The following is a 14,779-nucleotide window of genomic DNA, read 5'->3' on the forward strand; positions in this document are numbered from 1 at the left end:
ACATCATTAGGAATGACACAGTGTTAACCTCCAAAAATCCATTCCTTCATAACAGCAGTAAGAACACAGGCGTAAATTGTCAAAACTAACTTTTTTCAGAACTCTAGAAATTAACCAAAGGCTTGCAACAGTATGTTCAGGGAAAACGGCTAGATCCTGATATGGACAGTGAGCTTTGTGTCATTTTATTTTGCTTTATTTCCTACTCTGTCTACCCAGCTTCACAGAAGCCTTGGAAAAGTCTCAGAATCACAGCAGCAGTAAAAGCCAGCAGGCTAGCAGCCACTGGAAGGGACAGAATGGTTTGGAACACTATACAAATCTCATCTCCAAAAGAACTGTCATATTTGACCTGTCTGGCAGTTCCCTGGAAACACCCAGTCAGTCCCAAGGCTTGTCTTGATTTGTCCTAACTCAGAGCTCCCTTACTGCAAATAGCTTTCCCCCTGGGAAGCATGTCTAAAACAATCAGTGGCAGTTGGTTTAACATCACAGTTGGCTTATGGTGACAATAACAATCGGGAAAACAAGAAGCTAACCAAAAACTTGGAAAGAAAAAGCTGCGGAATAAGATGTTCATATGGGGGCTTTGAAAAGCTCTAGTGTGTTCAAGTTAAGGTGTAGTATTATATAAACCTACTTTCATTTTGGCAGTATATATTAATCATTTTAATACCACTTACATAGGCCTACTCACTAGGGTGTTATATCAGAAATGACTCTTTTTTTTTTTTTTACCATATCAAATGGAAATTCCCTCAGTATGAAAAAACTCATTATTCCTATGGTTTCACTATCCCAACTATTTTGACAATTTCTGTGTCTCTGGTTCAAATCAGATCTTTTTCCTGAAATTTAATCCATTAATTTACTGTTTTTATAGTGATTAAGACCATGATAAAAGACCAGGAATTTTAAAGACTTAGCTTTGAATCCTGGTTTTTGCCTTTCAGAAGCTATGTTACTTAACCTAGTAACAAGTTAACACTTTTCTGATTCTTAGTTTCTATGAAATGGAAATATTAAAGCTACTTCTAAGAATTGTCATGAAGATTAAATGAAATAATGCATGACTTGCCACAGTGTCTGAACACATGGTAAGGGCTCAAACAGTAGCTGCTATTATAACCTCCCAGCACTGATGGCAAGTTTGGCCATGTGCCCTGTGTTGGTCAATAAAATGGAATAGAGATCAGCATGTAGTTCACCAGGATACCAGCAACATTCTACATAAGGGCTGGGTCTCAGGTGAAGATTTTGTGGCGCACAGCCACAGCAAACCTGTGAAGGACATGCTATATGAGCAATAAACCTTTTGGTAAACTACAGAGATTAAGAGGCTGTTTGTTACCATAAAATAATCTTGCCTTTTCTGACTGATAAGACTTAACTTAGTACATGGTCTTGCTATCCATTCACATTTTCAAAGAAAATCCTAGGGAAATTTTTATCCTCTCTCTTAGTTTTGTTCTATGACTTGTTCACCAATTTTACCTCCTTAATATTTCTCAAATCGTGTATCATTAATATGACCTTAATTCACGTTTTTTTTCTGTTATTACAATATTTTCTTTCCCTAGCTTCACTCTCCTTAAACATTTTATTCTGAATTAATAACATCAATAAATTTTATTTTAAATGCATCAAATGCCTGAACATAAGTGCTTAAATAGTTCTTACTACATTTATTTAAAAACTCATTTTTCTTTTTTTTTTTTTTTTTTGAGACAGAGTCTCGCTCTGTGGTCTGGACGGGAGTGCAGTAGTCGGATCTCAGCTCACTGCAAGCTCTGCCTCCCGGGTTCACGCCATTCTCCTGCCTCAGCTTCCCAAGTAGCTGGGACTACAGGCGCCAGCCACCTTGCCTGGCTAGTTTATTTTTTTTTTTGTATTTTTTAGTAGAGAGGGGGTTTCACCATGTTAGCCAGGATGGTCTCGATCTCCTGACCTCGTGATCCGCCCGCCTCGGCCTCCCAAAGTGCTGAGATTACAGGCTTGTAAAAAATGACACCGCGCCCGGCCTCATTTTTTCTTAATCATTTTAATACCACTTATGTAACAAACATACAGAGATTACCTCAGTATTACAAAAATGTACTTCCAAACTTAAGATGAAGTATTCATAGTGTGCAAATGATGTGCTTCTTCATTTCTATACTTCAGTCAAAGAAACTTAGGCTCAGAAGATTTCCCTGAACAAGTTATACCAAATAAGAAAGAAACAATTTTAAACAAATACAAATTTAACCAAAGAATAAGAAACAAAAGGGCACACTCCACAGTTTAGTTCATGAAGTTAGCACATCTTTGACACCAACTCAGTAGATTAGGGAAAAGCCCATTACAGCACAATCTCACTCATGAACACAGACTAAAAATAAAATTCAAGAAAAAATATTGGCATACCCCAATCCAGCAATACATTAAAAGAACAATGTATCACAATGAAGTTAGGTTTAACCAGAAATACAGTATCAGTTAAACATTCAAAAATTAATGTAAATTATGACATCAAAATTTGAAGGAAAAATATATCATTATCTTAGAAATGTAGAAAATATGAAACTGGGTCTCACTCTGCTGCCCAGACTGGAGCACAGTGGCATAATCACAGCTTGCTGCGGACTCAACCTCCCAGGTTCAAGTGATCCTCCCATCTCAGCCTCCTGAGTAGCTGGTACTACAGGTGTGTGCCACCACACCTGGCTAATTTTATTTTTAGTATAAATGAAGTCTTACTGTGTTGCGCAGGCTGGTCTCCAACTCCTATGTTCAAGCAATCTGCCCGCCCCAGCCTCGTAAAATGCTGGGATTACTGGTGTCAGCCACTGCACCTGGCTTATCCTTTTAGCTCTTATAAAGAATATGTATAAAAATGTATAATAAACATCATGCTTAATAATATGCTGAAAATACTCTCTTTGAGACTAAGAACAAGTCTCAAAATGAGTATGAGTATAGCAAGGTTGCTGGACACTGAAGCAATATACAAAAATAAACTGTACTTCTAACTCACCGGGAACAGAAAATGATACACACACACACACACACACACACACACACACACAATTTATAATGGCATATAAAAACTCAAGTGCCCAGGAATAAATTTAACAAAAGATATTAAAGACCTTTATGGGAAAAACTATAAAACTTCATTGTGACATTAAAAACCTAAATAAATGGATGAATACAACAACTTCAACAACTGGAAAATTCAATATTGTAAAGATGCCAATTCTTCCCTCAATCAATCTACAGATTCAAGGTAATCTAAATCAAACTCAGAAGGTGTTGTGTGTGTGTGCACGTATGTGTGTGTGTACCGATAAGCTAATTCTAAAATTTATATGTAAATATAAAGGCTCAAGAATACCAAGACCTTCTCAAAGAATAAGGTGGGATGGCTTGCTTACCAGATACGAAGACTTGGCGTATTCTTGGCACAGAGATAATAAAACAGATCAATGGAAGAGAATTAAAAATCCATATATAACCCTACAAATATGTGAGATATGTGATCATCTCTGTAACAATGTATCATAGATACATGACAAAAGTACCATTGTGGAGCAACAGGAAAACAGTATTTTCAATAAACAGTGCTGAAATAATTGAGTATACACATATAGGGAAAAATAGTCAAATTGGACCTATGCTTGATACAGTTCACAAAAATCAACTCCAGTGGATTTTAGAATAAAAAGTTCAAGGCAAAAGGATAGTTTTTAGAATGTATTTTTAGAAATAGTTTCATTGCCTCAGCACAGGGAATTCCTGTTCATAAATACCTTAAACATTTTTTTTGAGACAAGGTCTTGCTCTGTTGCCCCCGCCAGTACAGTGGCATAATCATGGCACGCTGTAGCCTCGACCTCCTGGGCTTAAGTGATTCTACCACTTCAGCCTCCTGAGTAGCTGGGACTATAAGTATATACTACTGCACTCAGCTAAATTTTAAATTTTTTTATAGAGAGAAGAAACAGAACACTAACTCTAGAAGAAAGGAATTGGTAAATCTGACCACATTAAAATTAAAGACTATCCATCAGAAGACACCAAAGAGGCCAGCCGCCGGTGGCTCACATATGTAATCCCAGCACTCTGGAGGACCGAGGCGGGCGGATCACTTGAGGTCAGGAGTTTGAGATCAGCTTGGCCAACAACAGATGGTGAAACCCTATCTCTACTAAAAATACAAAAATTAGACTGGCGTGGTGGCACGCGCATGTGATCTCAGCTACTTGGGAGGCTTGGGCGGGAGAATCGCTTGAACCTGGGAGGCAGAGGTTGCAGTGAGACGAGATCATGCCACTGCACTCCAGCCTGGGTGACAGAGCGAGCCCCTGTCTCAAAAAAAAAAAAAAAAGACATCAAAGAGAGTGAAAAGACAACTAGAACAGGAGAACAAGAGAGAATATTCACTACACTTATGACTAACTAAGAACTTGTGGCCAGAATATATATTACCAGTTTGATAAATCAAAGAAAAAAAGCATTGTTCAAAATAATCCCAAACTAGAAACCCCCAAGATGGTCATCAAGAAGAGAACAGATAAATGAATACATTTAGTTATATTCACACCTAATAGAATCTTACACAGCAAACTAAAAAGAACGAATTTCAACAACAGTAAGGAGGAATCTTTAAAACAACATTGAATAAAATCAGCAAGTCACAAAAGAATAGTTAAATCAAGTTTAATTTATGTAAATATCAAGAAATGGCAAAACTACACTATTGTTGTATAGTGAAGTGTATATAGATAAAACTAGAAAGAAAAGTCAGTAAGCAATTATCAGAAAAAGTCAGGGTAGTGGTAACCCTGAAGGAGAGAGGGTGTTATGATGTGGAAGAAACACGTAAGCAATTTCTAAGGTATTGGTAGTATTAAATCTCTTAGCTTGGCTTGTAGTTACAAGATTTATGCCTTATAATCATATGCTATATTTCATGCTTATTTTATGTACTTTTCTATAAATATATGTTATACTTCATGATTTAAAACAGGTTTTAAAAAGCTGAGGGCATGTTCTGTGTTTTCTTAGATGCTTTATTTGTCCATTGGCATCCATTAATCACAGGGCCAATTATATTAACCCTATTTTCTTATTTTCTGTATTCCTGATGTTCTGGCACCTGTGGCCTCACTTGCTGGGGAGAGATGGCCCCTCACAGGGATAGCCAATTCTTTTTTTTTTTTTTTTTTTTGAGATGGAGTCTTGCTCTGTCGCCCAGGCTGGAGTGCAGTGGCCGGATCTCAGCTCACTGCAAGCTCCGCCTCCCGGGTTCATGCCATTCTCCTGCCTCAGCCTCCCGAGTAGCTGGGATTACAGGCGCCCGCCACCTTGCCCGGCTAGTTTTTTCTATTTTTTGGTAGAGATGGGGTTTCACCACGTTAGCCAGGATGGTCTCGATCTGCTGACCTCGTGATCCGCCCGTCTCGGCCTCCCAAAGTGCTGGGATTACAGTCTTGAGCCACTGCGCCCGGCCGCCAATTCTTATAGATAACAAGGGGCATACTTCTTATATCCAAACCATCCAAGTCTATAGTGCCAACCACCTTATCTACCTTTTACACACCAAGCCAATATTTACTCTACCCCAAATCATCCCGGGCCAGGTATCACCCTTACAGCCCAAAGATAGTCAGAATTATTGAAACTAGCCAATCCAACACTATTTATTTCGCCTTGCCTTTCCTGTGAAAACCCCAACAAAAGGTTTGGTCCAGGCTTTCTCCTCATGCCTTCTTCTGCCTCCTGATGAAAATGTGCTGCTTCTCCCTTGGCCCTGCCTGTATGACATGATACACCCCCTTCTTTGGGAAATTTAAGTAATAAAAATTTCTTTCAATGGCATTAGCCTCTGTGTGCCATCTCTTAAAAGTTACTTCCATAAATTAAAATCCCATGGGTACAAATGAGACGGGAAGTTACATAAATAATTTTTAAAAATTAATGCAATGGAGAAGGTATAATAAAGTATAATAGTCGGGCATGATGGCTCAAGCCTGTAATCCCAGCACTTTGGGAGGCCGAGACGGGCAGATCACCATGTCAGAAGATCGAGACCATCCTGGCTAACACAGTGAAACCCCGTCTCTACTAAAAAATACAAAAAACTAGCCGGGTGAGGTGGCGGACGCCTGTAGTCCCAGCTACTCGGGAGGCTGAGGCAGGAGAATGGTGTAAACCTGGGAGGTAGAGCTTACAGTGAGCTGAGATCCGGCCACTGCACTCCAGCCTGGGCGACACAGCAAGACTCTGTCTCAAAAAAAAAAAAGTATAATAAGCAGGCTAAATTTTTAAAGCTCTTAACCAAAACTTTAAATGCATTCAATCCTTTTGAAAGGTAAATAAGTAGAAATTAAGAGAAGATACATTAGTAAACTGATAAACCACACAAGAAACTAAAACATCTGAAATTTTCTTTAGATGGTGGCAATAGAGAATAGAACTGAGCATTCCAATTGTGCTTGAAGCTCATGTTCTGTAAAACTGGTTTGGAGATTCTAACAGGGCACACACATTCATACAGGCTTTCCTTCTGCTATCAGAAAAAGATATCTCAAGTCAATCATGTAACAAAGAATGTACAATGGTACAGCCACCTTAGAAGACAGCTTCATAGTTTCTTACAAAGCCAAACATAGTCCTACCACACAATCCAGCAATCACGTTCCTAGGTATTTATCTACATGAATTAAAACTTATGTACACCCAAAAATCTGCACATGAATGTTTAAAGCAGATTTATTTATGACAGCCTAAAGCTGGAAGTGACCAAGATGTCCTTCAACAGACGAGTGAATAAACAACTGGTCCATCTATACAATGAAGTATTATTCAATAATGAAAAAGAAATGAGCTATTAAGCCAAGGAAAGAAAATATCTACACCATAATGCTAAGTGGGAGAAGCCAGTCTGAAAGGGCTACATACTGTATTGCATTCTTAAAAACATAAAACTATAGAGAGAAAGTAAAAAGATCAGTGGTTGCTAAGGGTTTGGGGGGAGTAAAGGAAGAATGAAAAGGTGAAGCACGGGATTTTTAGGGCAGTGAAACTATTCTGTATGATACTGTAATGATACATAACATTACTCACTTGTTAAGACCTGAAGAACCGCTGTACAACACCAAGAGTGAACTCTATGGACCTTACTTAATAACAATGCATCAATACTGGTTCTTTAGTTGTAACGAATATATCTCACTAATACAAGATGTTAATAAATGAGGAAACTGGAGAAGAGGTGGTATATGAGAACTTTGTACTATCTGCTCAATTTTTCTTATAAGCCTAAAACTGCTCTAAAAATAAAGTCTATTATAATAATAAAAAAGGGAGGCTTTTCAAAACGAATAATAAATGCCTATTACAGTCTCCCTAAAGGCAACACCAGCAGTGACGTCAGGAGAGATTCCCTCTAGTATAATTCATAAGCCAAAAGACCCACTGTGTGTAACATGATACAGGAGAAAATATGTTTACTGTATTAAACCAGAAAATATTAATGAGACAGATAATCTTAATAGCCAACTACAAGAAAGTTAATTTGATCCAAAGAGTAGAAGAGAAATCATTCCATGCAGCGTAATATTCTGAAGAAAAGTCAAGACAAGGGACAAAATATGCCATCTTGAATTTTTAACATCATGCTTGTGCATGACACTTCCATCTATCAGGAACAGTCTTTTAGTCTGTGGCTAAACAGGCATCAACTAAGTTGTGTCATATCTCCATAGGTAAGCTATAACTTGGCATACCAATAAGTTCTTGTGTTAAGACAAAGAAATGTCCGCTGTCAAGTTCATTGCCCTCCCACCTCTAATTATTATCTACTTTGTATATAGTCCCTTACATTCTACCATAGCCATTGGTTCACTCTTTACACTTCATATGCATCCTTCATAACTATCTCCACATTTTCTGATCCACTGCTTATTATAACTATCTCTAGTTATTTAAATCCTGACTGGGATATCTAAAGTTTCTTCAGTCTTTTAAACATTTATTGAGTGCTTTATTTAGGATTCAGCAAACATCTACTGAGCTCCTTCAGGCTCCTTTCACCCACATAGCTGTAACTACTTTAAGATATTATTACCTCAATTTTCTAGAGAAGCAAACACATTCAGAGAAGTTAAGTAACTTGTCTTCGGCAACCAAAATCAAATTCAAATCTATCATGCCAGTCCAGTGTTTTCTTCCATTCGTGTTTAGCTCTCTCCCTACTAAACTACATGCAACCTGCTAGTTAGAATTCAAGGCTTTACTATACACTTCCTGAAATGTTTGTTTGTTTTTAAACTCTACCAAAAAACCTGTCCCTAGACCTCCTAACTCCACCTGCTCCTTTAAATCTTGCTAGTAGGTTCTTCTATTCCCAGATCCTTTCTCTATAGCCATCTACACCATTACTGTTACATGAGAGCCATGGTGCCTTCAAGATTTCAAAAAAATTCTGCTAACCAAATTTCCTTCTGGAGGAAGGAGAGAAAAGTCTTGGGATGACATCACGGAGTTATTTCAGCCTGCTGTCTTCCCCTTAATAGAATATACAACTATAGCAACTATATCAATGTACCGTAATTAACTGCTTAATAGATTCTTTCATACATTAGATTATCAACAACTTGAAACTAGTGACTGGCCTGAGGCAACAAATGATAACTGAAGACACTTGGACAACCTCATAAAGTAAATGAATACCTGCCACATCTACTATTTTTGTGAGCAGAAAATCTTAACAGACTTAAATTTGACCATGAAAAGCAAGTTCGTGGAATGAAATTGCTGGAATCAGAGCATGTACAACAATTAAAACCAGGACACAACACTTTTTGCCATGTTTACACAGAACAGAATAATTTAGAATCCAAGCCAATTGCTATGAATTTTTCAATAATAGCCCTTCATCTTGTAAGCAAATCATAATTACCTACTATAGATACTAAGTTTATAAAGAAAATCTGACTTTCTTTTTTTTAAAGTTTCCCAGGGAAGCAGTATGAGTAACAGGGGCATAAGCTTTGTATGATGCTGAACAAGTTATTTAAGCCTTTCTGAAACTCATTTTGCTTCAGCTGCAAAATACGGGCAGGTGTACCTACCTCATAGAATTGTTGAAAGAATTAAATGAGATCATAAAGCTCTTAGCACAATGTTTATTACATAATGGGCACCTAAACTGTTCCTTCTCTTCCTCATTATCATTTATTATGTTCTTAGTGTTTGTTTCCTCATCTACTGTTAAAATACCTACCATATAAGATAGTTGTGAGAATGAAGCACATTGCCTGGCACATAGTAAGTACTTGTGAAAGCTTATTATTTCTATCCCTTTTAGGATTACTGTGGGAATAGTGAAATCAGTGCAACCACAACATTTTAAATAAAGACCTGAGCTGGGGAAAAAAATCGATCAGCTTTTCAGGAATTGTGTATTTACTTCTGGAAGGGAGAGGAGAATGGGAAGGAAAAGACAACGTTTTATTACTACATAGTAGGCAAAAATCATAATTTCATAATGATTTGAAATGATTTATAATAATCATTAAGGTACAAGGCTAAACTCGGGGACTAGCACACTATTTGTCTAAAGGAAAACAAAAACAACTTGAAGGCAACTAAATATACACATAAGAAATCTGGGGCTGGGCGCGGTGGCTGAAGCCTGTAATCCCAGCACTTTGGGAGGCCGAGACGGGCGGATCACGAGGTCAGCAGATCGAGACCATCCTGGCTAACACGGTGAAACCCCGTCTCTACCAAAAAATACAAAAAACTAGCTGGGCGAGGTGGTGGGCGCCTGTAGTCCCAGCTACTCGGGAGGCTGAGGCAGGAGAATGGCGTAAACCCGGGAGGCGGAGCTTGCAGTGAGCTGAGATCCGGCCACTGCACTCCAGCCTGGGCGACACAGCGAAACTCCGTCTCAACAAAAAAAAAAAAAAAAAAAAAGGAAGAAATCTGACCATTAATTCACAAGACATTTTAGAAGAAACTTCAGAAACAGTCTCATTATGTTTATCATCTTATAAAACTGAACAACATTTTGAACTGGGAATTTAAAACACGAATTAACAGGAACTCACTATTGTGATTTGTTTTAAATTTTGCATAAATATATGTGTATTCAACACAAATAAATATTTCAGTTTTCTTACCTGTTGTGTTCCATCTGCACTTACAATAGGGGCAGACAAAAGAGAAATATCACTACTTAAGATCTGAGTTGTATCCAGTAGTGGTGGATGTTCTGCCATTATCAATAAGACATTAATATACTGAATAATGCTCCAACTCTGAAAAACAAACATATATAGTCATTTGTAAGTACATCCTTAAAATATAGTAAAACATTGTACATTCAAGATGTTTCATTTTTTAACCTAAAAAGATATTCTTGTCAAAAGAAATTCTAGAATACTCTGTTGACTACTTTTTTTTTTCCAATCAATAAGCCATTTAAGGAAATACATTTCTTACAATTCAAATTACTTTGTTTGTCAAAGTAGTCAGTAAGTTTATATATTAAAGAGAATATCTGCAGGCTCTATTTAAATTCTATGTCTGTCTCTCCACCCCTTCCATCTCTATATAATATTTTATTTAATTTAACCACCATTACTTAATCTAAACACTGGGATAGGCACTAAAATACAGTGATTCAGTGAGGCAACTGTCACTAATTTTTTTCTATGGGCAGACAAGGTAATTATGAAGACTCAATCCCCCTCATCACCCTATCTGTCTCTAGGAGCAACACAAGAATAATAATGATTTTTCACTGATTCCTCAGACAAAACACAATGGTAGAAAAATCTGCTCAGGATTATTGAAGAACCTTCAAGTTTGAAGTTTCAAGCTCTTATATTATTTATTTTGGTTGTATTACTCTTTTCTAAGTGATACCTATTTACAATAAATCAGTAATTTCAATGAAAAAACATATACATTTAGAAATCTTTAACTGTACAGACAGTACCACATACAAAAATAAAAGTAAAAGATAATGTAAGCAATATTAGTCTATCATATACAAAGTTAACTAATAAAACATCAGCAAATTACATTTCAAGATGAGCAAATTGAGTATAATAATAAATACACTGAATCTATATTGAAAATTTAAATAAACATTTTGGAATGTTTACAGCATTCTACAATTCAGTAGTGTCAAAAGGGTTAACTTTTATAAGAGATTAAATTCATGTTATTTATTTAAAATCCTGACTCTGCCGAACCTCACAAGTTGATTTAGCTTGAAAATAATTTTTCATGTAGATATACAACAACTACTATAATGTCTTAAAAATTATTCAGTATAGGTATCTACTTAAAGATTTCATAATTAATACCACAATAATATAAAATGTGTCATTTTATATTATTTAACTGTCTCATGAAAATGCATATTCTTTAAACATGTTTATATATAAACTAATGCAAATCTAACTTCTGGCATAACCTGTATTCCTATATTACTTAAAGTCCAATCAAATCACTAAGTACTTTAAATCTTGTCTAATAATGTTGCTCTGTGGAATATACAAAGAATTATGAGAAACAATAAATGTATTATTTCTCCCACTTGCATATCACAACAGTTAGTGTAAGAAACATTTCCAAGAAGCTAATTTGAGATTAACAAGAGCGATTTTGTATGCAATTCAATTTTCTTAATAAATTTTAAAAAATAAAAACCACTGAGCCATTTAAATTCTGTCATTTTATTCTATTTGCAATATTCTATATACTAGGTTCAGCTAAAATGCAGGCCGCCATTATTATTTTAATTTTAGAATGTAACAATGAAGATATAACCAAAGTTTTGTTTCAAGGGATGGACTGGTAGTTTTACAAATAGAAATACAGATTTTCTTTTGAATCTTCAACTTAATTCCAATACTAGTGCTATCAGAGATTGGGTATAGAGCCACATGCTATATTTCAATATTTACCATTCCATTTAAGTCATTACCTTTTTAAAATTTTCAACACATTGGTCAATTTGCCTAAGGTATTATCTTTCATTTTAGTCTTTTTAAAACTAGGACACACTAAAGTTTCATTTATAAATTGGTTTATTGTATGGCCATATCTATCACACCCAAAGTAGTTGGTTTTATTTAAGCTTGCAAATTCAAAACTTTTACCCTGCAACTCAAATGCTGGCATTTAGAAACCAGACATTCCTTTCATTCCTTCTGTAGAGAATACTGTCAGTTTCTTCCTTCAATAAATTACTTCTAATTTTGTTACTACTCACTTTCTACATTCTAGTCTTATCTTGTGACCTCAAACAGCCTCTTAGTTTTAGTTATACACTTATTTTTATTTTTTATAATGTAATATTTGATGTATTTTTTAAAAGAATAGAAATAACTTACAGCATGTGTTAACGTCCACAGAGTAAATACTTCCCTGCCACAGCCCACTTCAAACTACCAATGATTTTAAATTGACCTGCAAATTCCTGAATTTTAACAACCAACTTTTGTACACAAGTTAAGATAGCTCCAGCATATCACTGTTGATATGTCAACATTTATTTATGTAGCAATAATGTGAAATATTAATGTTTGGATCAGTGTTGCATGTGGAATCTTGCAAAATACATAAATAAACATTTGCAGACTCTGGGTGAAAAAAATCTGGATATCTTTGTACTATTCTTGCAACATTTTTTTTGTAGGTCTAATATTTTAATTAGTGTCAAATTAAACAATGTTGTTTTAAATGTAAGAGAGGTTGCAGATCTGAACATACGAGGTTTAACCAAAGAAAAGGTCCTAAAAGATAACGCAGAAGAATATCTTCATAACCTTGGGACAGAGAAAGATTTCTTAAACAAGATATAAAATACATTTCTTAAAACATAAAGAAAAACAATATATTAGATTTCATTAGAATTAACCGTAATTTCTTTTAAAAAGCTTTAAGAGAATGAAAAGGTAAATCACAAACTGAAAAAAGATATTTACAACATATACAACAAAGAGCATACATTTTGAATATATACCAGCCTCCTACAAATTATTTTTAAAAAAAGATAGAAAAATAATAAGAGACTTGAATCTACTCCCCACAAAAGCAGAAATGTGGCTGGGTGCAGTGGTTCATGTCTGTAATCCCAGGACTTTGGGAGGCTGAGGTAGGCAGATCACTTGAGGTCAGGAGATCAAGATCAGCATGGCCAACATGGTGAAACCCTGTCTCTATTAAACATAAAAAACTTAACTGAGTGTGGTGGCAGGTGCCTGTAATTCCAGCTACTCGGGAGACTGAGGCAGGAGAATCACTTGAACCTGGGAGGTGGAGGTTGCAGTGAGCCGAGATCATGCCACTGCACTCCAGCCCGGGCGATAGAGGGAGACCCTGTCTCAAAAATAAAAAAAGTGGAAATGCAAGAGGCCAATAAAATGAAATGAAAAAGACTATCAAGTGATAATGAGGCTATGGAGGCAAACTCATATGGAACAGAAATGAAAATTCGTAAAATCACTTAGGAAAAGTTTGACATTATCTACTAAGGTTGAACATATTCATCCTCTATGACCCAGGTATGATCCAGCTATTAAATTCCTGGTAGATACAAGAAGGCTCATAGGAGCCATTACTTGTTAATAGCCCTAAAGGTCCTCTGTAAATAAACTGTGGCTCTTTCATTCAATGGACTATATGCAGCAATGAAAATTAATGAACTAGTGATACAGGAAACAACATGGATAAATCTCACAAACACAACATTCATGAAAAACACACAGAAGAATACAGGCTGCACAATTTTATTTACAGGAGGTTGAAAAACAGAAAAAAACAATTTATGGTATTAAGAGTCAGGACAGTGGTTGCCTTTGACAAGGAAGAAACGATGGGAACACGGGCAAGGCATGAAGGCAGTTGCTTGGGTGATGGTACTATACTATGTCTGGAGCTGGGGGGCTGTTATGTGATGATTACCATTAAGTTATTCACTAAGCTGTATACTGATCATATATGCACTTCTTTATGTATATTATCCTTCAAAAAATTATTTTTAAAGGTTAAAGTTACCACATGATCATCTCAACTGATGCAGAAAAAGCATTTGACAAATTTAACACCCTTTCATAATAAAAAACACTCAATAAACTAATAGTAGAAGAAATATACCTCAACAAAATAAAGGCCATATATGAAAAACCTACAGGAAAGATCACACTCGCTGGTGGAAGACTGGAAGTTTTTCCTTTAAGATAGGAAAAGGCAAGGATGCTCACTTTTGCTATTTCTATTCAACACAGTACTGGAAGTTCTACCCAGGGCAACTGAGCAAGAAAAAGGAATAAAAGGCATCTAAACTGGACAGGAAGAAATAAAATTACCTCTATTCACAGATAATATAATCTTACAGGCAGAAAACCCTAAAGATTACACACACAAAAAAAAAAAACTGTTAGAACTAATAAGTTCATTCAGCAAAGTTGTAGAATACAAAATCAACACATAAAAATCCATTGTTTGTATATATAACAATGAAAATTTGAAAAAGAAATTTAAAAAATTCCATTTACAATAGCAACCAAAAGAATAAAATACTTAGGAATAAACCTAATCAAGGAGGTGAAAGCCATACACTGAAAACTACAAAACATTGCTGAAAGAAATTAAAAACACAAATGCAGAAAACACCCACGTTCACAAAGTGAAAGATTCCATATTGTTAAGATGTCCATACTATCCAAAGCAATCTGCAGATTCCATGCAATCCCTATCAAAATCCCAATAG

At 35.8% G+C, this 14,779-nt stretch overlaps 1 protein-coding gene across 3 annotated transcripts in view; it reads right to left on the reverse strand.

Moving 5' to 3' along the window:
- FNDC3A (fibronectin type III domain containing 3A) overlaps positions 1-14,779 on the reverse strand; it is a 223,825-nt gene that overhangs the window by 177,850 nt on the left and 31,196 nt on the right. For 2 of the 3 annotated variants that reach the window (XM_023187363.2, XM_023187362.2), the window contains exon 2: positions 10,173-10,310. In XM_023187363.2, the coding sequence (XP_023043131.1) occupies positions 10,173-10,271 (99 nt within the window). In that variant the 5' untranslated portion in view covers positions 10,272-10,310. Of the gene's footprint in view, positions 1-10,172; positions 10,311-14,779 lie in introns of those variants that run through there. The other variant, XM_023187365.1, reaches the window with a different exon arrangement.

Source organism: Piliocolobus tephrosceles, chromosome X (assembly GCF_002776525.5).
Source record: "Piliocolobus tephrosceles isolate RC106 chromosome X, ASM277652v3, whole genome shotgun sequence".
Classification (NCBI taxonomy): Eukaryota; Metazoa; Chordata; class Mammalia; order Primates; family Cercopithecidae; genus Piliocolobus; species Piliocolobus tephrosceles.